At 47.8% G+C, this 26,605-nt stretch overlaps 1 protein-coding gene across 2 annotated transcripts in view; it reads right to left on the bottom strand.

The window, feature by feature from the left end:
* Positions 1–26,605, bottom strand: part of STAB2 (stabilin 2) — a 144,753-nt gene that overhangs the window by 16,978 nt on the left and 101,170 nt on the right. For both annotated transcript variants that reach the window (XM_028121647.2, XM_088025671.1), the window contains exons 43-59: positions 25,995–26,068; positions 24,278–24,349; positions 21,211–21,330; positions 20,259–20,306; positions 19,113–19,196; positions 17,634–17,780; positions 16,273–16,413; positions 14,996–15,055; positions 13,444–13,620; positions 12,037–12,126; positions 9,944–10,090; positions 8,743–8,799; positions 7,426–7,552; positions 5,763–5,912; positions 3,947–4,051; positions 2,464–2,571; positions 533–726 (exon numbers count right to left, since the gene is read on the bottom strand). In XM_028121647.2, coding sequence (XP_027977448.2) covers positions 533–726; positions 2,464–2,571; positions 3,947–4,051; positions 5,763–5,912; positions 7,426–7,552; positions 8,743–8,799; positions 9,944–10,090; positions 12,037–12,126; positions 13,444–13,620; positions 14,996–15,055; positions 16,273–16,413; positions 17,634–17,780; positions 19,113–19,196; positions 20,259–20,306; positions 21,211–21,330; positions 24,278–24,349; positions 25,995–26,068 — 1,901 coding nt within the window. The remainder of the gene's footprint in view (positions 1–532; positions 727–2,463; positions 2,572–3,946; positions 4,052–5,762; positions 5,913–7,425; positions 7,553–8,742; positions 8,800–9,943; positions 10,091–12,036; positions 12,127–13,443; positions 13,621–14,995; positions 15,056–16,272; positions 16,414–17,633; positions 17,781–19,112; positions 19,197–20,258; positions 20,307–21,210; positions 21,331–24,277; positions 24,350–25,994; positions 26,069–26,605) is intronic.

Genomic DNA, 26,605 nt, shown 5'->3' with positions numbered 1-26,605 from the left:
TTAGAGAGGAGTTGCCAAGATAGCAGAGAGAGTTGCCATGCATGCTTCACCAGGTTCCCCTACGTTACCTAATCATAGTCTCTTCGTCAAAACTAAGAAATGGGGGCGCCTGGGTGGCTCAGTTGATTAAGCATCTGCCTTCGGCTCGGGTCATGATCCCGGCGTCCTGGGATCCAGCCCCGCATTGGGCTCTCTGCTCAGCGGAAAGTCTGCTTCTCCCTCCCTTCTCCCTTTCCCCCTGCTCTTGTGCTCTCTCTCTCTAATAAAAAAACAAAGCAAAACAAAACTAAGAAATGAGTGGTGGCACATTACTATCAACTGAATAATAGACTTTATGTGGATTTCACCAGTTTTCCCGCTCACGTCCCTCTTCTGCTTAGGATGCCACTTGGCATTTAGTCTGCAGACTTAACAAGACATAAGAGTCCGGTGGGAAGGAAGCTGAGGAGAAGGCCGAACGGTAAGCAGAGTGAGCGAGGCTGAGCAAGGCACAGAACTGCTCCCAAGTTTCCCTGGGGGAGGGGAGACTCACCGGGCCGGTCATCTTGCAGGAGGCATGCTCATGACACCCACCGTTGAGGCCATTGGCACAGGGGTCTATCTCCGTGCAGCTGTGGCCGTCCCCTTTGTAGCCCTTCAGGCAGCTGCAGGACACCTTTGTGCCCTTCTGGGAACACCTGGCCACCTTCGCACAGCCCCCATTGTTCTGTTTGCAGAAATCCACAACTGCAGGAGCAGAGGGGAGAGGGCTCATTGAACCACTGTCTGTGGAATGTGGGGCATGGGTCACCCTGGGATGAGTGGCGTTGGGGAGAAAATGGGCCCCAGCATGTTGGGGTCTTCTCTCCCCATTCCCTACAGCCCCTGGGCTAGCCTTTGCGAACACTAGAATCCTGTGGCTGATAGCCTCCGAGACCAGGCCTGATGACCCCTGTGCACCTCTGACCCCCTTTGTCACATACCTCTAGGCTCCCCTTCAGTAGTTTTTGGAATGAGTTTGGGCTTTTAATGTTAAGACAGTTGTGTGTGTGTTTGCGTGCATGCGTGCGTGCGTGTGTGTGTGGAGTTACAGTACTCTTGAGCACTTCATAAGACGGGCGTTGTTACCCCCATTCTACAGATGAACAAACGGAAACCCAGAGTTTAACTGACCTGACAAAGGCAAAACGGTGATTATGTGGTGGGCCTGGGATTTAAACTTGGTTTGGCTTGGTTTGACCCCTAAAGCCCATGCTTTCCCCACTGTGTTGTGCTACCCGATAGGACCTTTGTTTTCACGATCTCCCAAATTTCAACCCAGTACTAGATTAGCTCTAGCCTCAGGAGCAGCAGGGAAGCCATCTGATGTCTCTTGCCTGGCTTTTGCCTGGAGTCATGCATGGCAGCTGCTTGAGATTTTGAGAGAATAAACATGAGGACAAAAGGCCTCATCCAAAGGAGAGCAGACTGGAGAGAGAGAACCTGGGTCTTTGCTGCAGTTGTTGGTCAGTGACCTACTTCTGGACTGCTTTGTAGCAGATTACAAAACAGCAGGTATAGTGAGATCTCATTTCTGTAAAGAAACTATGTATCTTTATTTGCATATTTATTCATGAAAAAGTTAGCAAGTACATGTGGCATAGACTGGTAGGTTTCTCCCAATATCTATTGTCTCCTTTTTCTATAGTAAGAGATTTTTAGTGGGCTCCTGGTTGCCTAAATGAAGACTACATTTCCCAGACTCCTTTGCAACTAGGTATGACAGATGATGGGGCTCCAGCCGATGGCATGGGAACAGACAAAATTTTTTAACGACTTCTAGGTGCATTCTTAAAGGGAAGGAAGTTTGCCTCCTTCCTCACCTTCCTGATCCTGCTGCCTGGGATGTGCTGATGGTACTGACCGTCTCAGGCCAGGCAAGTGAATGGTGGCAGAGCAACAAGACAGAAGGAGTCTGGGCTCCCAGATGTCCTTTCAGAGCTATGTTAGCTTTGGATGCCTCCATTCAAACTACTATATGAGATAAAAATATACATCTAAACATTTGCCTTGTTTATGCCACTGTCCCTTTGGGTCTCTGCACAGGTGAACCTATGTCTTAACTACTAACTACAGACATGGCAGTGGTCAGGGTGATTTTCACCAACTGATGAGAGTAACTATTGTTTTTTTTTAGTACTATAACGTATCTTCTGAATTTTTTTTTTTTTTGAAGTAAGGCTGGATTACCTGGAGAGTTACAAAAACACTATACAATAAAGTGCATCACTTTGAGCGTGCAAAGTGATTTCAGAGCAATGACCTGGGAGGTAGGTGGGTCAGGCATGGGCAAACCCACTAAGGAGACAGAATCACAGAGAGGGTAGGTATTGGGAAAATGGCCCAGGCAGGAGTAGAAGGGTCAGGATGAAGTCCAGGCACTCTGACCAAGTCCCGTTCTGCCCCTGCCCCGCTCTATTTCACACGTGCCCCAACGGCACCTACCTGTGCATGTGAATCCATCCCCTTCATAACTCAGGTTACATTCACACGTGTTGTCTTCCTTACACGTGGCATGAACAGAACAAGGAGGTGTGCACACGGGGGGCAAGGCTGCAAACAGAGAGGTTACTGTTCTTGCTGTACCTGTGGTGTGAGGACGTGGGACGCACCAAGACTCACTGTCTAGTCTGTCCCCGTGTTTCAGAAGTGCCCCTTCTGCGGGAGGATAGGGTGATTTGCTAAGGTTCCTCCCAGCCTGGAGATTCTGATATTCCAGAATTACTCCATAATGCTAACACATTAACTCTGCCATGTTAGTCATATTAAACGGTAATATGTAACCTTTATGGGCAACCAGTTAAAACTTTATACCTCAACAAGGATACATTTGGCAGATTAGCTCTTTGGCCCTATGGGTATGGGGTCCCCAGAAGGAGATTGTTGAACTGGAGGAGAAATTACATGGCCTTCTGAGGGCACCGCTCAGCTTGGGAGAAGTCTGGAGCTCTGGTGAGTGAATGGGGCGGCCCAGTCAACAAGCAACGTGGAGCCATGGGGTGGTCAGGGAGGAGGGGAGGTGCAGGGATTCTGGGATCTCAGGTGGCTTAAGCCCAGAGGGAGAATTTAGTCATGCCCTCCTGCCCCTAGTGGTTCACAGTGGGTAATTCAACCTTCACATCTTGGACATTCCACCAGAACTCAGGGTTCAGGGTGTACGGGACGCCTCAGAAAACTGGCTGCTCAGGAAGGATCTAGATCGCGTGATGAGGATCATGAGTGACAATGATAATGGCAGCTCTTGTCAGCGCCTCTTCCCCTGCAAAGGGTGGAACAGGTACTTCCTTTTTTATTTACTTATTTATTTGACAGAGGGAGACACAGCGAGAGAGGGAACACAAGCAGGGGGAGTGGGAGAGGGAGAAGCAGGCCTCCCATTGAGCAGGGAGCGCGATGCGGGGCTGGATCCCAGGACCCTGGGATCATGACCTGAGCTGAAGGCAGAGGCTTAACGACTGAGCCCCCCAGGTGCCCCCAGGCACTTCCTTTTGCAGATGAATGCATGGAGGCCCAGACCGGTGGGCTACCCAGGGCCATTCATCTAGTTAACTAGCAGAACCAGGGGTCAGATCCCGGACTCCACAGAAGGGTGCATTTTCTGTGAAACCACTCGGCCTCTGTGTTGCCACATGGGACCACGATCCTGAGGGACCACTCCTGCCCAGCTCTGTATTGTCTGCCTGAGCTGGGTCCTTCCGTGATTGCACAGGACTGCATGCGTGTTTCGTGGGTTTTGAGTTAAATCTTTTCAGCCAGTTTTCCCTCAAGTCCCCAAACCTCCTGAGGCCTGGGGCCATGTATCCAGATCGTCTTTTCCGTGTGGGAAAGAAAACTCCTGCTTTGTTGGTTTTTTCCAGGGGTCACGCAGACCCCCCCACCCTCAACTGGGTGCTCTGGGAGGCCCCGCCGCAGTGCTCCTGGGACAGACCTGTCTGAGTGTCGCAGAAGCGGCCCGTCCACCCCGTTTCACAGAAGCACTGCCCGGAGCCCGTGGTGCTGTCATCACACTGTCCGTGGGCTGAGCAGCCGCAGACTGTAAAGCAAATTGGAGGGTGATGGGCAATCAGTGAGCAGGGATGGAAATCCAATCAGCCAGCTCACTGACCACCTGTTGGCTGTGTTGTCCGTGTGGGAGGACCATGCTGACGTCATCGTTTTCATTCATTCAAAATAACACAGTCAGTGGCTAGCATGGGCTGGACACAACTAGGCAATGAGCTTACCGTGAACCACATAAACCATAAGGTTCCTGCTCTCACGGGGCTTTCAGTCTAGGAGGAACTGGCTTTTGAACATGTAGTTATAAACTTGGTGAGTGTTATAAACACAGAAGCAGAGGGCGTCATAGGGTATGTAACAGAATACGAAGAGGACAGAACCTTACCTGGGGTCACCTAACAGAGAAATCTATTTAACAGTGAAATCTTCAAGGTATGTACCAATTCTTTCTCTTCTTGCCTCACCCTGAGCACTAGCCCCCTGGCCCAAGGCACCACCGGCTCTCACCTGTATTGTTGCATTCAGTTCCCCAGAGGTGGCCCTGCTTCTGCTCTTGCTCTCTGACCATATGTTCGTCTTGGGGCAGCTGAAGCAATCCTTTCTAATCTGCTCAAAGTGCTCCCCCATTCACAGTCCTCCACTGGCCACCCATTACACTTAGAATAGATGAAGAGCTGTCTCTGGCCAAGAACCTTTTATGTTACCTGGCCCCTGGTGGCCTTCAGATTTCATTTCCTTCCTCTCTTCCTCTTTGCCCACTCTGCTCAGCCACCACCAGTGCACGGCATGCCGACTTCTGCCTCAGGACCTTTGCACTTGCTCATTTCTCTTCTAGGAAAGCCATTCGTCTGGTCTGCACTGCTCCGTACAGTAGCCCTTGCTACATGTGGCTATGTAAGTTTAAGCTAATTAAAATTAAAAAAATCAGTTCCTTAGTCACACATTTTGAGTGCTCAATAGCCACATGTGGCTAGTGGCCCCCATTCCTGATGGGAGAGTTATAGAACATTTCCAGCATGACTGCAAATTGGTTTGGGCAGAGCTGCCGTCGGAGATCCCCACACCTGCCCCCACCTCTTTTCAGTCTTGCCTCAAAAATGCCCGGTGTGAGATGTCTTCTAAAACAGTGCCCCCCTGCCTTCCACATCCCCTTCACCTGCTTCTTTCTCTTTATACCTTTATAACTACCTTTGTTTCTGAGCGTATATTCCTTGAGAGTTGGGATTTGGCCCCCTCCCAACACCACTGTATCCCTACAACTTAGAACATTTCCTGGCTTTTGAGCAAGTCCCTTAGCCCCTTTGCGTCTCAGTTTCCACATCTGGTAAGTAGGGATAATAACAGTACCTCCCACAAAGGGTAGTTGTGAGGATTAAATGATAAACCATATCTGCCTGGCACATAGCAGGTGCACCATACGCATTAACTGTAAACATGAGCTGTCAAAACGAATAAGGACTCTAAATGCATGTTGGTTGAATGACTGAATGAGTGTTGTTCAGCCACGGCCTGTGTGGATGGCTGCAGGGGATGTGCACTTCACTTCTAGAGATGGGGCTCTTTCAGTGGATGGCAACTGGGAATACATTCAGGGAAGGAAAAAGCATGTAAAGGCAGGTGGATGGGAGGTGGGTGGATGGCAGAGAGGAAGAGGGATGCTTCTGGGTCAGGCAGGTGATGCGGACGAGGACAGTGAGCACACGGCTGGACAAGAGGCTAAAACAGGGGCAGTGGGGGCCACTTACGCTGACAGTCAGGCCCGAATCTCCCTGGCAGGCACAGCTCACACGCCGTCCCGTTGAAGCCCGTGTTGCATCTACACTCGCCTATGCCCGAGTACTGATCGAGGCACACACCATGGTTATTACAGGGGGCATCCGCTCCTCCAGGGCAGGCTGGAAGAGACGAAACAGCAGTGACTTAACAGTCTCCCAAGACCCAGAGCAGCTCAGTACCTTTGTTATGTGCTGCTGATCAGCCCTCAGCTGCGGGGCTCATCTGCATGAGCCCAGAGAGACCGTGGCCCTGGGGATACACCCACATAGTGTCACCAGAGGCTTAGGGCAAGCCAGTGGCCTTTGGAGCACGAACTTAAATGTATCTGATAGGATTCTACCGTGGCAGAGCAATATGCTGAACCATGTGTTGTATTTGGGGGTTAGAGGGCTGGATTTGAGTAGATCTGGGCTGAATTTCTTGAAGCTTCAGTTCTTTTAGCTCTAGATGATGATGATGATGATGATGACCTAGACCACATTGTGACTGAGGATCAAATATGTTCCTGTAGGGCGCCTGGGTGGCTCAGTCGGTTAAGCATTTGCTTTTTGCTCAGGTCATGATCCCAGCGTCCTGCACTGGGCTCCCTGCTCAGTGGGGTGTCTGCTTCTCCTTCTCCCGCTACCCCTCCCCACCCCCCGCTAGTGCTCCCTCTTTCAAATAAATAGCATCTTTTAAAACAATGTTACTGTAACTGAGAGCACTTTGAAAACATAAAGCGTTGAGCAAATGTAAGGGACACCACCGATTTTTGTGCACACTTAAGTGATGGAGTGTGGGTACTGGGTGATCGTGTGTACTCCCAGCCCAGAATTTTCTCAGCTGGACCACAGTGAATGGAGGACACATGGTGGTTAAAACCATGGCTTCTGGGGACTCTCTGCAGGACGTTGGGCTTGATGCTTAGCCTCTCTCTGCCTCGATTTTCTCATCTGTAAAGTGGGGATAACAATGGAGCCTCTACTTCTTAGAGGTTGTTGCCAGGTTTAAATGTGTTGTTATATATGGGAAGTAGCATGCAATAAATGTGCTTAATTAAAACAATGTGTGGCCAATGGGAAGTGCCATGGCATTTGTTATGATTGGCCATAAGTTCTATCTATACACCAAGATTTCAGGATGGGCCTAAATATCTTTTGGCAAGGAGCCCTTTCCTGGTGAGGCAAGAGAGGGAGGTGATGTCATACATCCCATAATGGGGTGGGGGGTCCGGGAAACAATGGCCCCCAGACCTCATATTAGCATAACATCCTGCCAAGGTAGAATTCTTTGCATTTAAATTCATGTGCTCACCAGTATCCTGGACTAGCATCAGAAATGAAATACGGTGTTTCTAGCACCATGGGAAATGTCTGATGCTATCATGTTGAGCAAAAAAGCACAACACAACGACAATCAATACACAGGAGGGTCTCAGCTCCGTAACAAACAAAATAGGACACAAGGAAAAAAGTAGAAGGAAAGCTACGCAACTCTTTAGAATGATTGCGGATCTTCTCTTAGAGGGTTACTGGGAGCAATGCATTCCGACGCCCCCTCCCCCACCCCTGCTTTACAGCGTCCTACTTTCAAATACTGCCCAGTGATCGCACAATCCTTTCAGAATCGCGAGGTGGTAAGAGGCGCCCTCACCCTGACAGTCTCGCCCGAAGTAGCCCTTGCAGCACCTGGGGAGCCGTATCACCATGGTGCACTGCTCCCGGCAGCCTTCCAGGTACCCTTTGAAGGACATGTTGTATCGACACTTCTCCTTCACGCCCTAAAGGAAGAAAGCGCACTAACCCTCCGCCTTCCACCGCCCGGACTTGGGCTCTTTGGCTCTAGTCCGCCCCCAGCGGAGGATCCTGGGTACTGCCCAAATCGAGAATGGCACTCCATGGCCCCCGGAGCCCTTTACAAGGAATTCTTTTCTTAGGGGTGTAGATAGGCAGATGGTTGGGGGAGGCGGCAGAGCTAGAGTCCACAGAAAGATTTCTCCGCAGTCTTAAGAGGAAGGACTTGCTGACCCTTAGAGCTGTTTGCAAAGGGTGCGGTTTCTTGGGGAGGGAGTGGGGGAGAGATGGTTTCCATGGGGGGAGGGGCTTCTGTGGTAAGGCCCCCAAATCATCAGTAGGGAAGGAATAGTTCCATTTTGTTTGGCAGGGGTGGTTTTTTGTTTTTTGTTTTTTGTTTTTGTTTTTTTAATTCAAGGGGGTTTTTGTTACGAGGTTTTACTAGTAGAGTAGAGGGAAATTGGCTTTGGGATAAATAAAAAAGCTATTTAATGAGTGCTTGCTATGTGCCAGGCTCTGTACCCACATTTTAAAATGCACTTTTCCTAATAGCCACACACAGAATGGTAATTAGCTCCATCCTACGGAGGAAAAACTATATAGATTATGTAATTTGCCAAAGATTACCCACTGGAATTGGATCCCATAGCTATGGACTCCAAATTTCACTGGCTTAACCATTACTCTTATGTTGCTTTCTGGGCCCTAATTCTAGCTTTGCTCCTTATTAGCTCTGTGGTCTTGGCCTAATTGCTTACCCTCTCTGAGATACATTTTTTTTTTCATAAGTGGAGGAAATAATAGCTTCCTATGAGAGTTACAATGAGGGGTAATGTATAAATAAATAAAGGGCCCAGTGCACAGCCAGGGACAGGGATAGCAGCCAACAAAATGCAGCTATTATTTGTATAATTATCATTATCTTTGAAGCCCCTTTTAAGTCTACAATCCACGATTTTTCTAGACAGTTCCTAGAAGGTGGGTACTGGGTTGACAGGTTGCCTGGGCTCAATGAGGCTAAGGATGCCTGGTTATCGAAAGAATGAGGCTAATTGCAGTTGTACAACAGACCCGCAAATGCACACCCATGCACACACACTCACACCAACCAGAACACTGGGGTCTGATAATGGAAAAAACATTGTGCTCCAAACATTATCATTGCATTCATAATTACCTTTGGTTTACTCCACCTTGGGCAGCTGGGGGTATTGGTGCAGCTCCAACAATCTCCCTAGTATGCAAGAAAAGAAATGCTTAAAAATCAAGAATATTGGGCAAGCCAAGGATATGCCCCTGGTTAATGCTTTGGAGAGTTGACAACTTAATCTTGATTAAAATTCTGGCTATGATCAAGAATGCAAAAGCGAGCACACTGTGACTTTGCCATGGAGAATTCTGGAGGTCTGTCTTGGCCCTCAACTCCTTGGTTTTTGTTGTTTGAGGTGAAGAGTTCCCTGCTATACAGAGCTGGACCAGGGCGGGCAGTGTCCTTCAGGCATCTGGTCCAGTGGCTGTGGGAAATGTGCACACTATAAACCAGCTAGGATACTTCTGGCCAGGCACATGCTTTGACCCTCAGTTTTCTGATCTACAAACTAGAGACGATGATTCTCGCTGCTATTTGGTCTTCAGAGGACTGCTGATGGAAACTATTAACTGCAAAAATGTGTGCCGATATACTTTGGAAGTTAAGAAGGCCACAACCTCTACAGCAGAAAGGACAACTGGTTTTTCATCTCCTACTTTGGCTGCCTGGTATCTCAAGAACTTGGGATATTTCTTGAATCCCTAGAAGTTGCCAGGCACCCAAGCCAACCAGTCACAGAATTGGCCATGCAAACCACTTCCCCTCTTTGAGACTCAGTTTCCAAATCTACATCACAGAGTGGCTGAGAACAACTTCTATTGTTGGATTCCTTTAGGGGTAAGATGAGCATTGAGCCAAATGACTGGCTCCAAGGTAGTACTCTAACATGATACTGGACAGATGAATGAGTGTGAAATGACAACGCCTCATATAAGCAGGGCCCAGGGTAGACATTCAATCACTGTTGTTAAATGAATGAATGAATGAGTAAATCAGCGGTGGTGTGGGTGGCATATAATACTAGGTTGAACCCTATGAAGTTGCCATTTTTGCAATCATACCCTGCCAAATATGGCAATTTTATATGGTCTCATCTGGCAGAATAGCAAAAAATGTTTGTTGAATGAATGGGCGAATGTCTGAAGAGCACCATCATCTGGCCCTCAGATCTCGTGGGCCCCAGGCTCCAGGTGGACCAGCCCTCAGTGGTTTCATGGCAGAGACCATGCGGGATCGTGAGGGCTGAACCCCAACGGTCTCCTATTACGGTACTGTTTTGGGGACTGACCGAAAAATTGTATGTGGCAAAAGTGTCACAGTGACCCCCGAGGGTGGGGTCAATCAGGAGGCAGTCAATGCCGTAGGCCACACCCAGGTCAAACAAGAGCTCTCGCTGCACAATTCTGCATGTTTGGTCGTTGAGGAAGAGCTCGCCCTGCGAGGGGGGAGAGGAGAGAGAGAGAGAGAGAAAGAAAACAGTCAACAATCCTTCTCAGACTTCTCTTCTTCCTAAGGCCATCTAAGGTGGCCAGCACCTGCAAGACTCAGAAAGAAGTGTGTGTGTGTGTGTGTATATATATATATATAAATTCTTATAGATGTAAGATATACACAGCCAACAGCCAGCATGTATTATGTGCCGAGTGATGCCGTGTACCTGTGCGCATTCCTTTCATCCTCACAGCACCCTAGAGGACAGCAACTATTACTAGGGTCCCTGTTTAGAGATGAGAAAACGGAGACAGGAGAGGGTCCACACCTTGCCCCAGGCCCGGCAGTCGGGGAGGGGTGGTGTGGGCACGCCTACCCAGGCCCGCAGCCTCTGAGCCTGCACCCGGGACCCCTCCGTCACGCTGCCTCCAACAGAGTAGGAACAGGGGCAGCGGGGGGTGATGGGCTGGAGTAGGCATGACCTGACTGTGGCTCAGGATCCGCTTTGGTCATGTGGCCACTTCCTGTGCAGTAGTGCGGTTTTTTTTGTTTTTGTTTTTGTTTGTTTGTTTGTTTTTACTTTGTGCTAGCTTCTAGCCAAGTGCAGCCATGACCTTTTTTTTCAGGATATACAAGTGATGGGCTGTAACTCTATAATGATGACAATGACTTCTTTTCACATGTACTAGGCATTGTCTAAATCGTGCTTTAGAGACATTAGAACTTTCTTCCTTAGGGTTCACCCAGCTAGTAAATTGTTGAATACATCTCCACCCACCCCCGGAGGAAGCAAAATGCATTTAGAAAGTTCTGGGGGGTGGGGTTAAAGATAAATCTCAGCATCTATTGATGGGATGGACACAGTGTGATTAGTGGCAAGAGCACTGGAAAACTGGTTAAATCCTCCACCTGCACTTTCGTGCTGTGTGACCATGAGGGAGTTACTGAACTTCTCTGAGGTTTAATTGTTTTCACCAGGTGAATAGGATTAAGGATCCATTGCATAGGGTGATTATAAAGCTCAAACTAAATAATACATTGCCAAGTGCTCTGAAAGCTATATTAGCACCTGAATGAGTAGTGGACATTCTTACTATACTTCTTTGATAGGTGTCCAGTTTGATCTATGGAAATAGTACAGCTAATCTCAAGAGGATAAGTATGTTGGAATAACCTTCTAGAAGTTGGACTGTAAAGATGCTAACATTTCTCATATTTAGTTTATAAATTCAATGCAACTCCACTGCAAACAGCAAAGGGATTCTGGGTGGTCATAAGCTATAAACAGAATGTTGTCTGGCTCTTCTAAGAAGGCTCCTTGAAGGGAAGAAACTCAGCAGGGAGCTGCATCCCTTTCATCCTTCCTCCTTTGGACCGGAAGTGGACCTGGTGGTTGGAGCTCAGCACTGCCGCAGCCATGTGGAACCCTGAGGGGATTCTGCAGCTGAAAACGGGTTGCAGAGCAAAGAGAAGGCCCTCCCCCAGTGAGCCATCATACTAGCTCATCATACTAGGCTTGGCTGCCTCCAGATTTCTTCTTAAAAGACACACGCCCTTATATATTTAAGCCACTGTCATTGTGGCTCTGACTGCCAACAAGGGGCCAGAGGTGAGGCTGCAGGGGGGCTGGGATGGAAGGCAAAGGAATGGCAGTGTGCTTTCCTGCTTCAGCGGAGTGTCTCATAGTGCAAAATAAATTCTCTAAAAAAAAAAAAAAAAAAAAAAATCAACCCAGAGCTGCTCCCTGCAAGTGTAAAGGGTGGGGGGCTCCCTAACACCTGCTACCAGGGCTTGTGCTGGGCCAGGATTTATCAGGTTCTTCGTATCTAAATACCCACTCTGAGCGTAATACCCCCAAAGGCAGCCAGAGAAAAGAGCTAGCTGTCAACCGAGGAAAAAATGAATATTCCCTTGAGGGGGCAGTGGCTGGGGACTGTTGTGAATACTCACGATGTCGCCGCCAGCTCCGCACGTCACACCCAGCTCTGACCCTTGCAGGGTCTTCCAGGCAGTGGTCCTGGGGAGATCCACCGCTAAAATCTGTAGGAGCGATGGTGCCACGTTAATACGCCACATCTGGGCTGCAGAAGCGCCCAAAGGAGATTTACCAACAAACCAAATCCAGACACAAGTTTTTCCAGCTTTAAAATGACGGCAGACATAATCAAAAGGAAGACTCATCGCGGGCTCTCGAGGAAGTTGGAAATTCTTTCTGTAGGGAAAGTCTCCTCCAGCTGGGCTAGTTTCAGTCACCCCTCTGTGCTTCCTCTATGTTGGGGAGTCCATGGTAGATGCCGTGTAGGTGTACGAAGCCAATGATGTGATCAGTGGGTCAGGGAAACGGCATAGGGCGTGGTTATGGGTTGAACTGTGACCCCCAAAAAGTTTTATTGGCATCCTGACTCCCATTACCCCCAAATGTGACTTTACTTGGAAATAAGGTCATTGCAGATGCAATTAGTTAAGATGAGGTTACATTGGAGTCGGGTGGGCCCTTGGTCCAATATGACTGGTGTCCTTATAAGAAGAAAAGAGAAGAGGAGAACGACATGTGGAAACACAGAAATACACAGGGAGAGGACAGCCATGCGACACGAGAGGCAGGGACTGGAGGGATGCATCAACAAGCCAAGGAACACCAAGGATTTTCAGCAACCACCAGAAGCTAGGAGAGAAACATGGGACACATTCTCCGTCTGAGCCTCTGGAAGGAACAACCTTGTCAGCACCTTGATTTCAGACTTCCCAGCCTCCAGACCTCTGAGGGCATACATTTCTGTTGTTTCAAGCCACCCAGCTTGTGGTTATTTATTATGCAGCCCTAAGACACTAACACAGGTCCTTGGCTTAGCCAGAGTTAGGGCACTTGGCCTTCTGGGCTTAGACAGACTCACTCCTGGAGAGAGACATGGGTCCTGGTTGAGGACGCACAGTGACAGGTTTTCAGCAAGAGCTGCCCACGTGCCTACAAGATCTTGCTTCCCTGGTCACGGTGGGTCCGTTCGGGGGTGAACCGCTGATTGCACCTGGCTGAGTCAGCCCTTTGCCTAGAAATTTTGGAATTGGGGGAGAATGAGCCCACCTGGACACCCTCTGGAGCTGTTGCCAACAGCCACTTGGCCATGTGACCTGGGGCAGAGGAATGATGCTCCTGGGTACTGGTTAACGTTAGAAAAAAAAAATAATGGTCGGTCGGAGAAATGGTACCTGCCTGGCACACTGTGGGTGTCAATTAACCACGGCCAGTCGGAGGAGGACAGAGTGGGACAGGGGCTGCTCAGGTCTCCTTTGCACCTCGGAGGTGGAGACACACTGACCATTCCTGGAATGGACCCCATCTGTGTGCAAACGAAATACCTTGGAATCTCGGATCACGTGGAACTTCAAATACTCCCTCAGCTTGTCCTTGTTGTCTTGGTTGAACAGGAAATCCTGTTGTTCGGGGCGTAGGGTTTGCAAGGCTTGGTCGCTGGGCCAGAAGACAGTGACCGGAGTGTGGATAGGGTCAGTGATGATGCCCAGCAAGCCCACATCCTGAAACACAGGGAGTCAGGTGCGTGCACAGCAAAGCCCAGCCACGGGGCGAGGCACAGTGTCTTCCTGAGACCCAAAGCCAGCTGGGGTTGGGGGGATCCCCTTCGTGCCTACCCTGGGGGCTTATTGGGACTCCAGCTGGTTCAAGGGTGACAGCCTGAGACTAGAGGTCCATCACACCTCAACTATTCTGACCCTCATTTTCTTAGATTGCAAAACAGACAGTCAAATTCTGGGCTTTTGTGAGTAGAAAAAGAACCTTTAACAAGTATTTTTTTGTTTGTTTGTTTGCTACTATTGTCCAAATATTTTAATTTCTGGAAGACCCCCTTAGCATTTTCCCCATATTTCACTTAAAAAAGTGAAACTTACACAATACTGAGATACTCCTATGTATTTATAAGATTTCTAGCTCACAGGGACTCAAAAAAGAAATTGCCAGATAAATGGAGAGGAATCACTCTGAGAGCCTTCTATAACCTGGGTGCATCATATACATTAGTCCTTGTAATTTTCCCAACAGCCCTATGAAGTAGGCTTTATTATTCCCTTCTACTGAGCCCTAGAGAGGTTTGCTAACTTGCTATCAAAGCAAGTTCTGAGATGCTCAGGTGTGGGGGTGACTATGAGGTTTTGGGGCTGGGTGAGCTGGCCAAGATACTTGCCTGTAACCTCCCTGAAGAGTCTCATTTTGAGCACCTTGAAATCTCCATTTCTGAAAAGGCCCCCAGAGAGTGAGCCCTAGGCCATTTTGGAAATCGCTGGTTTGTGCAGAGGTTTGTAGACTGTGCCCCAGGGGTGGGGGATGGGGTGGGGGGCTGGGACATCTCAGGGTAGGTGGAGGAGAGGGGACCTTGGAGGACCCCGTCCCTCCCTGATTCTCTTCTGAAATCTTTGTCTGAACAAGAAGTTTCTCTACTCAATTTGTGGGAAAAGTGTCTGAAGTCAGAAAGATATAGTTTTAAGTGCAATTTCTACTTATGCACCCTGGTGTCGATTTTCCACATCTGCACCTCGGCTTGCCCATCTCTATCATGGAGGCAATAATTCCAGATGTGAAACACCTAGTTCAGGGACTGGTACACTCTAATTCCTTTCCCTTGCTCCTGTCTCAAATACTTCAGTTTCTAATTCAGCCAATGTACACTGTATAGCCGAACAAACCCTACGCTATCTGGGGAATGGAATCGCAGAGCATGACTTCGCTCTATAGAAAATCAGGACTTCCTGACACAGATTCCAGGACAGCTGGCTAGCGCCCCAAATAAAACACCAAATGACAAAACAAAACAACAACAAAAAACCCCCAAACAAAACAAACAAAAACCCTCCAAAAAACCAAACTCCTTAGGCAGGTTACCCCCTAGGTCTTTACCTGTAGTAGGTTGCTGAATTTCGTGTAGCCATGGTTTGTTGCTACTGTCGTAAGATTTTGCTGCAAAGATAATAAGAATAGGAACGACACTTTTCTTCGTACGGTTCACAAAGCACTTTAACAAAAGCTCAATGGAATAGAATGAGGGTAAGATAATGCGCAGGTACTGTGGATTGGCTCATCAGCACCTACTCCAGCTCCGATGTACCCGTGCCTTTCTGCGTTACAGAGGCTGGAGGGCTATGCACTTCATTTTCCCAGACTGCCTTGCAGCTACAGCCTTCTAGGTGATAGAGCATCCAGCAAGCACAAGGGTTTTTACCAAACTTATTGGTGGAAGGAAACCACATGAGGTGGGCGTGACTGTGAGGAGGGAGACTCTGACCGGCACTATGGTGGAGGCATCTGGTGTTCAGGCTTGCATGCTGCAGGTGCTGAGGCTGGATACAGGTCAGGACAGCCCCGTGGTAAGGTCAGGGCTCCTCCCTTTACAGGTCTCCCTGAGCTGCTTTGCTCCCAGCTGTGTAGCATCTGGCTCTCTGGCTTTCTTAGGGATTTGGTGATAAACTTAATATCTTAAGGATCTCCTTTTTGTTTAACTTAGGTATAATGGGTTCTGTTGTCTACAATGAAAAACCCTTGCCAATACTAATAAATAACAATAAAATTCAAAATTGTCTTTTCTTTCAATTGAAAAGGAGTTTTACTCCAGGTTTGGTTTGAGTGATATCTATTAATCTATCTATCATCTATCTTTCTTTTCTTTTCTTTTTTTTTAAGGTTTATTTATTTATTTTAGAGAGAGTGCATGTGGGCAGAGGGAGGGAGAGGGAGAGAGAGAGAGAGAGAGAGGGAATCCTCAAGCAGAGGCCCCACTGAGCACGGAGCCCAGTGCGGGGCTTGATCTCACGACCCTGAGATCATGACCTGAGCCAAAATTAAGAGTCGGATGCTTCACTGACCGAGCCACCCAGGTGCCCCATATCTATTTATCTTTCTACCTATCATCTGTCTCATCCAGCTGTGTAATTTCTCCATCTTCCAGTCCTTATAGAAACCAAAGAGAAACTTATAAAATCCATTTATCTATTTAAATTAGACTTTTACCTATTTACTTCTTACTAGAATAATATTCACTAGGCTTTTAATAGTAGCTTGAGACTGAAGCAGCAAAATTAAAATGTCTCAAAATGATGGCTTAAAATCAGAATTGTGATAATAAGTTATGATTATTATGGGTCACTCTGTGCTGAGAGTATGACAAAAAGTTCACGCACCAGAATCCTTCCAGAGGCATCTTTGGGGGTGATAAGCAAGTTTTGGGGAGACAGCAATTTGTCTATGATGTGGATGATTCCATTAGTACTGATGATATCACTGGATATGATCTTAGCCTTATTATTTATATACACTGTGTCCTGAAATTAACCAAAAAAGGAAAAAAAGAAATGAGCACAAAGATACAAAATTACTTCTTTCAGAATGCTTTTACCAACGTGCTAACTCATCATGAAAGTGAACGTTTAAGTAGAGCTGTGGGCAAAATCTGAAGATACTTGAGCCCATTTATTTATTATGATTATAAAAAGAAAATTGAGACAAGCCTGTAATCTCACCTGCAGAAGTTAATAGAAAACCAACCACAATGGTCATTTCACTGTGATTCTCAAATATGAAATAACAAGCAGATCCAAATTGGCTCCTTTTTTCACATGTGTTCTCTATACCACCTTTTGCCCCCACCACACACTTGTTTCTCTCGGCAATGGATTCTACAGTCACCTCTTGGTTCTCTGTTGTGGGGGGGCGAGGGGACCAGCATGGCCAAGTGGCTTTGGTCAGAAGTTTTCATCCCTGGCTGGCTCCCGACCAACAGCAGTTCTTTCTTTTAATTTTTTTTTTAAGATTTTATTCATTTATTTGACAGAGAGAGACACAGCGAGAGAGGGAACACAAACAGGGGGAGTGGGAGAGAGAGAAGCAGACTTCCCGCGGAGCAGGGGGCCCGATGCGGGGCTCGATCCCCGGATCCCGGGATCACGACCTGAGCCGAAGGCAGACGCCTAATGATTGAGCCTTCCAAGCGCCCCCCAAAAGCAGTTCTGATGACCGCTTGAACCTCTGAGTTTCAGTTCCAGCTTGCATATTTACTTGCTGTGTGACCTTGGACAAGTTACTTAACTTCTCTGAGCTCAGTTTCCTAATTTGTAAATTGGGGAAAAGAATAGTATCTACATCATGGGATTATTTTGAGGATTAAATAAGTCAGTACACGGGCGCCTGGGTGGCTCAGTTGGTTAAGCGACTGCCTTCGGCTCAGGTCATGATCCTGGAGTCCCGGGATCGAGTCCCGCATCGGGCTCCCTGCTCAGTGGGGAGTCTGCTTCTCCCTCTGCCCCTCCCCCCCTCATTCTCTCTCTCTCAAAAGTAAATAAAAAAAAAAAATTTAAAAAAAAAATAAAAAAAATAAAAAAAAAATAAGTCAGTACACATCCAATACTTAAAATACTACCTGGCATATAGAAATCACTCAACAGGTGTTAGTTGTTATTACCACTATTACTGGTATTACTGTAAAGAAGAAGAGAAGAGAGAGGGGCATCTTCCTGATGCCCACCTGGTGGGTGGCCTCTCTTACCTGAGAGACGGAGATGACAATTGACTCCCCTTGGAGAGAAGTAGCATTTGGGATCAATTTCAGGTTTTCTAGAAGCAGCTGGTGACAGGCGATCACATGATAGCGAAGAACCTGGGCCATGAGACCCTGTTCGTCCCAGTCTTTAATCTGTAATAGAAGATGGGAGGGTTCCAGCCAGAGCCAGAAGGTTTTGCTGTCCCCTCCCTCATGCCTTCCAGGGGCCTTTCTCCCCACCTAGACTGGGAAGGAGGCAGTCAGGGCTGGCTGGTGGTCAGGGTTACAGGGTACAGGCTGTTCAGGCAGGAGGGAGACAGTGGTCCTCGTTTCTTTCCTGCTTCCAACATACATTCTCAGCATGGAAGGGAGCTTGGAGTTCTCCCGACCCAGCATTTCGCAACACATGGGCAGGGACCCTAAGTCCTTTGAGATGCTACTTGAAAAAAGACTTTTCTTGTGAAAAATGCTGGAAAACCCCGCATAGCACCTGCCCCTCTTGGAGAGGTACCTGGGCCAGAATCAAACCTCTAGTATGGTAAAAGATCACGATACTTTTCCATGTGTAAATCAAAACACAAACAATATTAACCATTAATAAAAAGTAGAAAAAGTAATAAAAGGCCCATAAGGTTCTCATTTTTCATATCTCTCTTTTGATGCTTTTTAGAGAAAAACTATCAAATGTCAACATCTTTCAAAAGGTATTTGTGTGCCTCTGCCTACCTGGTGTCTAAAATATATGCATAGAGAAGCAGTGTGCATAGTGAAGGACACAGGCTCTGGAGTCATGTTTGAGTCCTTCCTCCACTAGTTGCTAGTCATATGGCCTTGGAAAAGTTACTTCTTGCCAATGTCCTGGACTGTAAAATGGGGATAATGGCACCCAACTGACAGGGCTGTTGTGAACACTAAATGAATTAATCTAGGCCAGGTGCTAGAAACAGTGTCTGGCACACTCAATAAATGTTTGCTACATTTTTATATGTTAATGGGTAATCCAGTATGAAGAGTCCCAGTGAATGTTAGAATAGTAAAGGCTCTGATAAAGTCCGCAAGAAAAAAGACTTATTTAAATTCCTTTAACCCTTCCTTCCTTCCTTCCTTCCTTCCTTCCTTCCTTCCTTCCTTCCTTCCTTCCTTCCTTCCTTCCTTCCTTTCTTCCTTCCTTCCTTCCTTCCTTTTGTTCTTTCTTTCATCTATGGAAGGTTTGGATCATTTAAGAGTTGTTGATCTTTTCTAACCTCCTACCCTATTCAGAAATATTTTTTAGTGGGCCTCTGGCCATTGCACCCCAAATCCACTTAAATCCTTTCCCTTTATAGGGGTCCCTATGCTGAGAGGCAGCCCATTCCATTGCTGATCAGCACTAGCTGATCCTAAATCTCCTGCCCAGAAATGTCACCAGCGTTGGTTCCAAGGTGACCCCCAAAGACTGGCTTCCAGTCCCAAACCTCTTCTGCTCGCCTAGAGCTTCATGCTTACCCGAGGTTCCTCATCAAAGGCTGCAGATAAAGGTGCAAAGACGGTGAAGGGGCCTGGACCACTCAGGTCTCTCACAGAATGCTCCTGTGGGAAGGAACGTGGGGCCACATGTCACCTATTTGACATAAAGACGGGGGGGTTGGTTCAAACAAATAGCAGAGAGAGTTGGCGGGAAAACTGAACTGGGCGATCTGTGTTTTATTTAGTCTCGGATTCAAAGTCATTCTGATTCTTTTTTTCTTTAATTTTATTTATTTGTTTATTTATTTATTTATTTATAGACAGAAAGAGCTTGTGAGTGGGGGAGGGGAAGGACAGAGTGAAAAGGAGAGAGAGAATCTCAAGCAGACTCCCCACAGAGGGCAGAGCCTGATGTGGGCTTTGATCTTACAGCCCTGAGACCTGAGCTGAAATCAAGAGTCGGATGCTCAACTGACTGAGCCACCCAGGTGCCCCAAATCCATTTGCATTCTTTGTCATTGAAATCATGTTTATTTTTATATGGTTATAAAAATAACACATGCTTACTGTTTTAAAGACTTGAAAATACAGCATAAAGAAGGAAATAACCACCCATAATCCCACTGCCTAGAACTCACCCGTTATTTCTAGGTATTCTTTTCCAGTGTCTTTCTACATACAAATATTTTACATAATTGGGATAATAATACAAATGTAAGTAATAAGATGAATGACTTAGCTGTTCTAATTGTCTTCTTGCCAATGCTAAGGTCCTATGGCTACTTATATTTTCTTCTGGGTTTTACGATTTTCTTCGTTTAGACTTTCATCTTTTATATATCTGGGAGTTATTCCGACGTATGATGTGCATAGAGATCTAACATAATATTTTCATCCAAAGAGTTCCCTGATTGCCCCAGTGATGCTTCCTTCCTCCACTGGTGTGATGTTTTTTGCACACACTGCATTCTTGTGTGTCGAATGGGCCAGGGTGTCTTCGGGTCTACTCCTGCTGCCCACCCGAGGCCTGAGAAGTCCACAAATGACCAACAGGGACGCTATTTCAGAAATCCATGCTTCCAGACGTTCTTCGCCCTTCACCAGCTCCAGAGGCTAGCGACAGTTTCCTCGGATCTGGCCGGAGACCCAAGTCCTACAGCTAGAGACAGACACACATGTACTTACCAGCAGCTGGAAGAAGTACTGGGACGTCTTTGGGTTCTTGGGAAGCTCCTGGAAACAGAGACAGGGCAGGGCCGCTTCATGTCTGGGATTATATGCAAGAACCATCCAGGGTTGTCATAGGACAACTTCTCTAAGGTCCAGAGTCTCTCCTATACTTTCAACTGGAAATCTGCCCTGATGGTCCTTTTCCAAACCCCAACTACAGGCTTCCACTGATGTTCAGAACGACTACGGGGACATGCTGTGAGTTCCAAAACCTTTCTGGAGTCACCGTCTGATTTATCAAAGAAAGGTCCAGAAGCAGCTGAGCTTTAGGAGCATTTTTAAAAGTTGAAATATGTTTAAAAAATCAGTTATGGGTTTATGGCAGATTTCAGTTCTCCATTAACAAGAATATTTGATTAGCCAGAATGCTCTAGGCCCTCTTTAAGCCAAATAACAGAACGTTCACTTGACAAAGGGGTAGAAATCTACAAGTGTTACACTCTCTCATCCGCCATATGCAGTAGAGAGGCTCGTGCGTATGCACGCACCCATACGCTCCAACAGCAACCCACATCATGGTAATTCGTTGGAGTTACTGTGTGCTCTGTGCCGGTTACATACATTATTTCTGATAACAACCCGATGGGCTTGGTACCATTAGTATTTTTTTTTTTTAATGGATTAGAAAGCTGATGTGTAGAGAGGTGACATTATTGCCCAATGCCACATTTCTAATTGGTGGAGTTGAATTCAAACCCAGGTGCTTCTGACTCTAGAACCATCGATCTGAGAATTCCCATGGGTAGATAAAATCCCTTCTCATTGCCAATTTATATAAGAACAGTCTTTCCCATTTTTTGTAGAGTTTTCTAAGTTACAAAACTCTTGCACCTTCCCTTGGGTAACCTGGATTCTTAGCGCAGTGAGGGATGTACGGTTTACTTTATGGAAACATGCCTTTCCTTACCTGGTAGATGTTGCCACGGCAGGTAAACCCATCCCCAATGTAGTTGGGCTTGCAAGTACATGTCCTTTCTTCTGGCCCAGTGTGATTGCAGATAGCAAATTCGCTACAGCCGCCGTTTTTCTGGTCACATTTTCAAGGGGTGGGGGATAGGAATCAGATCAGTTTCTTTACCACCCCTGCCAGTAGTCACCAAGCAATTCTGTACTGAAATTTAGTTTTTTACTCACTCTCTAACTGACTTGTTGGCATGATTTGCCCCTTTCCTGAACTTGCCTTTCAATTCCCTAGAGTGGTAAGGGCCATTTATTCACCTAGCCTTGTATCCCAAGATGTTCGGGTCCAACCGAGCAGATTTCCAGCCCTATATAGACAAGCCCAGAGGTGCCAAATGGAAAATTTCTTAGCACCAGGGAGTTGGCCAGAAAGGCACCAATCTTGTCTGACAATTCCCAGCTTTAGGCTTAAATTCTGATCTCATAATAGTCAAGGTAGCAGTCATCAGCTAGAAGGCAGTGGGTATAAAACAGAAAGAACACACTGTCCTTGTCCACAACGAGCTTAAAAACTGTGGAAGATGGGACAGAGACCTAAAATAGAAACAAAGCAAAGTACAGTTCAAAGCTGACATCCATGGAACACCAAGAAGGACTCTGCAGCTTAAGCCAAGTTTCTAAGTGGGGAAAAAAATATGAATTCAGGAGAAAGAACGCTGATGGGGTTGACAAAGAAGGAGGTCAACAGACTTGAAGGCCAGCTGTAAAATCTTCCTTTCCACTAACCATTGTTCCCAAAGTCTTTGTGGAGCATGATATTCGGGTCCGGGAGGGACTTACTGTCCCGGATTCCTGCCTCAAGCTGACACAGCTCAGTGAACTCTCCACGAAAGCTGCCTTCTGCAAGATGGAATCTATGATCCCCCATTCTTCTTCGGTCCTAGCTGTGGTGCCTGGATCACCGGCCTTCCCTCCACACCTGTCGTCATCCTCGGCGGCATCAACATCCCTGCCAGTGGTCTCCACCGTACCTGCCCCCACTCTGCCTCCGCCACCACTGCCGGACCACCCTTGACTTTGTCCCAACATTAAAGTGGACGCTCCTGAGAGCTCTGTTTCAACATCCCTCTCTCTCTGACCACCAGCTTTTATCATCTCAACTCACCTCTTCCAATGCTGTGGCTCCAGCCTCCTTTGAGCCAAACTTCTTTCTCACCCACATTCCCGCCCACTCACTGGGCCCAGTCACCCCCGGTTCCCCGCGCGTCCCTGGCCCAGCCGCCCACAGCAGGGCTCGGCACACCACTGCCCCTGGGCCCTGCCGGACGGGCGGGGCGTTGCTGTGTGGACTCCCAACAAAGTTATCACACACACACCGACACTGCCTACTCCTCGAGCGCATTTACCTTCTCTCTCCCTGGAGAAGACACGTCACTCCTTCATTCCTCCCTGCAACTCTCAACCCCTGGCCCTCACTCCCAGCAGACGAGCTCACCTCATACCTTATGGAGAAAATAGACACAGGAACCAGCCCATCTCCCTGCCCTGACGCCCACCACCTGCCTGGGCCTGGTCACCAACTCTACTTCCCTTATTTAACAAATAAACTGACAACTGACTGACCAGTCCCTTACACACCAAGTGTCCGTCTCTTCCCCCCCCAGTGTAAACTCTTGAAGGGAAGAGACTTTGCCGCTTGGTCACTGACGAACTCCCAGTGCCTAAAATGGTGCCTGGTATCTAGGGAATGCCCATCGACCTAGATGTGTGTCATCCTGTATGAGGTCTCCCACCGGATAGGTAGGAATTTGAGTGGTCTCTATCCTCGCGGGACTCACAATTTAGTTAGAATGGTCAGACACAGACATTTTCAAGCTAATTCACACTAAAGGCCATGAATGTAACTGGCTGACTAACAGACTGATTGACTAACTACCCACCTGATTAACTGCCTGACTCACCAACTAACCAACTACCTGCCTGCCTACCTACCACTGCCCCTGCTCCTCCTGGAGGCTCAGCTGTGAGCTCTGGGTCCCTTTCCCCTCATCTACTCCTGTGCCTTCCTCCTGTAACAATCCACCTTCCCTCCCTCAGTACCAGTTTCCTTCTCTCTATTGGATCATACTCATCAGCAGAAAAACATGCTTTAATACTACTCAAGTATTAAAGTAAGAAACAAACTTCCCTTCTTCTTGAAAAGAATCCAGTGGGTGATGGCGGTCATGGGTGCAGGGGCCATGAGTTAATGACTCTTGTACCTGAGTCCCAGGTGCGTGTGTGTTCATTGCGTGAGTTGCCAAGACAAGGTGGCCATTAAAAAACAGACAGACAGATGGAGAGGATCACTGAAGAATGGCTGTGGAAATAAAGCTGGCTGTGGGTCTGGTCCTAACAGTTCCATATCCCAGCACCCCACTTTCTGCAATCACTTTACGTGGGGACGTGTTCCCCTGAGGAATTTGCCAGACTAACACAAGGGGACAGTCAGGATGGAGCTTGGAGAGGAAGGGCTTTAATTATGTGGCATCTGTGCTGTTCTCATGCCCATGGCTGGAGACTGGTGATATGGAGAAGGGAAGTAAGATGCAGAGACTGGTCCTCCTCTGGGGCTTGCTGCCTCGTGGGAGGAACAAGCACCCGAAAAGTGATCCAGGGCACAGCCTTTGAGTAAGACAGACATGGGTTCAAGTTCTGACTAGGCTGGGTGCTTGCTCTATATCCAAAAGGTCTGCCCATGCCCTAAGTCCTGATGTCTCTGAGTGTGACCTTGTTTAGAGAGTCCTTGCAGATATAAATAAGGATCTTGCGATGAGAGCATCCTAGATGAAGCAGGTGGAGTCCACAGGAGTCCTTACTAGAGGAGAAGATGCCCACATAGAGGTGAAGGCCATGTGAAGACAGAGGCAGAGAATGGAGTTTCTCCAACTACAACTGGAACATGAGGGAGAGATGAGCCTCACGGCCCAGAAGCCTCTCTGAAGGAGGCTCCTCTGTGTGCCATGCCCCGGAAGGGGGGTCAGAGGCACCCCAGGCCTGTCCACTGAGGGCACCGGCCCCAGAACCATACTCACGGTTAAGCAGGTGTTGATGAGTGTGCAGACCTTCCCGTCTCCAGTGTATTTGGGCAAACAGTTACAGACCGCCTGTCCAGGAGGGGAAGGAAATAGGTTATTTCATAGGGAGATTCTGCTGGCTCTCGGGTACCAATTCTGTAATGGTAACAGTAATGCCACAAGAGTCTATATTTGGTATTGGTAAGCTCCTTCCTAGAATGATAATTGGCATTTTACATTTTAGCACACTTCACATTAGCACTGGGATTGCCTACTACATAGCCTAACTTTGCTGCCAAGAGACTTAATTTTTTTAAAACACTGTTACCTTAGTTGGTCCCTTGCCTCCTTGGCACTCACCTCATTTGTCACCTTGGTTGGTAAAGCCTCAGTGGCAAGAAAGCTAAGCTACGGCCCACTCACATCTATACTGCGTTCTTGCGCATCTCTACCCACGCTCCGCCCGAGGTGCCCGCGCTGGGAGCTGCTGGAGGACAGCTTTGGAGTCACATGGGTGGCACATGGGAAAACAATCCATCAGACCCACTGGCCAAGGAAGTCAGTGGGGGCTTGAAGTTGAGGGAGGGGACACTGTCTGCAGGAAGCTGGGACTGTCTACTTCACCCTCATTTCCCTGGCGCTCTGCATGGAAGTGAGTGGGGCTGAAACCCAGCTCCGCTCTAGTTACCAAGCCGTGCACCCAGAAGAAAGGGCACCTGCTCCTAATGTGTCCACCAGAGGCGGCTTTTCCGGGCTCATGTCTACTTGTTGGAACCGGAACTGGTTGGCAGGGTGAGCCAGGGTCCAACGGCAGGTGTTCACTCCTCTGCCTCTTCCTTCATTATGGGCCCGGACCTTGGCCCCAAGCCTTTATCAAGACACCCCCAGCCGCCCTTCCTGGGCTAACGTCCTGTCTAAGCGATCAACCCTGTGTCCCTCTCACTGCCTTCTAGGTCTGGAGGAGGGTTTGTAGAGGCCCTGAGCAGTACAACATTTCTAGGTTTTCCTTATTCCATAAGTGGTTTAAAATAAGAACTCAGTGGCAAGAGCTGAACCCCCAACTATGTCTAATTGTGCTGGGTTTTTCCAAGGCTGTATGTGCAAACACACACACACTTCTTTAAAATAAGTGTGTTTTTTTTCTTATTTTTGGGCACTTGAGGCACCTGCTTGTTCTGCCCAATGGGATACCTGGCACTGAGGTCTGGGGCTCAACAAGGTCCCTAGAACATTCCCTGGGGACTTCACTTCATCATCCAGTTTCTGATACAGGTAACTTTCTCGTTACGCTAGTTTCGGCTGCAAGGTTCGCCATGTTAGGGAATGAACGACTGATAGAGGGCCCAAGAACACAATCTTCTGCTGTGGCACATGGATTTCAGGGCCTCAAGCCAAAGAGAAAGTGTGGGATTCTGGACGTCAGAAAGCCGAAAGAAAGGAGAGCATTGTTGGAAACTTTCCAGATGCAACTTTCCATGTTGTGTTGGCAGCCGTCTATGTCTCCCCACACAGGAAGCCCCTTCTCCCAAGAACCCTTTGGCCCCTCACCCCTGCCAGTTCTCATTCCCACAGAATGGCGTCTTGGGGAATTCGTTCAGAATTTCCCCCTACGGTGTTTGCTTCTGCGGCTGGCATCCGCAGGTCTGTTCTCAGCTCCTGCCCCTCAGGCCTGGGTCTGAAGACCCAGGAATTTGCCCTTAGGAAAACTGAGGGCCTGGGAGAGGGGGAAGCTCACCTGGTTGGGTCCCGTCTGTGTGCACTCTGCGTTCTTGTGACAGCCACCATTGTTCTCCAAACATGGGTTGATCTCTTTAAAACAAAAAGCCAATACGTGGCATGAAAATCAAGCCTCATTTCCAAGTAAAGACATCTTGAGGAAGGAGGCAGGATGGCTAACTGAACAAGGGGAGCAGATGTCCAAGTGTGATTCAGTTTTCCGACAACTCTGAGGCAGAAGTAACCCAAAAGGGAAGGTCCCAGATTTTTTTCTCAAAGTCACCTCCTCTGGGATGGGACTGTGCCAGCAGAGGCAGAGTCTGTGGGCTTGCATCTGTCCCTCTCCTGAATGAATATGAGCATTTTCAGCCAAGGACTTGAAATAATATAGAATCTCGGAGTCCAATCCAACATGCTACGAAGGAAGAAATTTAGGAATTAAAAATTCACTTGTAACTATCCCAATATAATTTCTTCAGGGGAGAATCATCAATAGATTCTCCATCTAGGAGGACACTTTGATGAGGAACAGGATCTTTGCTGCGTGTTCAAGGTTCTCCCCATTGACTGCTTCTTAGTAGCACTGGGGAAAAAGCAACAGTACCGTGGAGAAAACAGATAGCACCTTGA

This window comes from Eumetopias jubatus, unplaced genomic scaffold, assembly GCF_037043125.1.
Source record: "Eumetopias jubatus isolate StellerSeaLion01/CBP00866 unplaced genomic scaffold, mEumJub1_p1.0 scaffold_8, whole genome shotgun sequence".
Lineage (NCBI taxonomy): Eukaryota > Metazoa > Chordata > Mammalia > Carnivora > Otariidae > Eumetopias > Eumetopias jubatus.
This window is presented reverse-complemented; position numbering and strand designations above follow the sequence as displayed.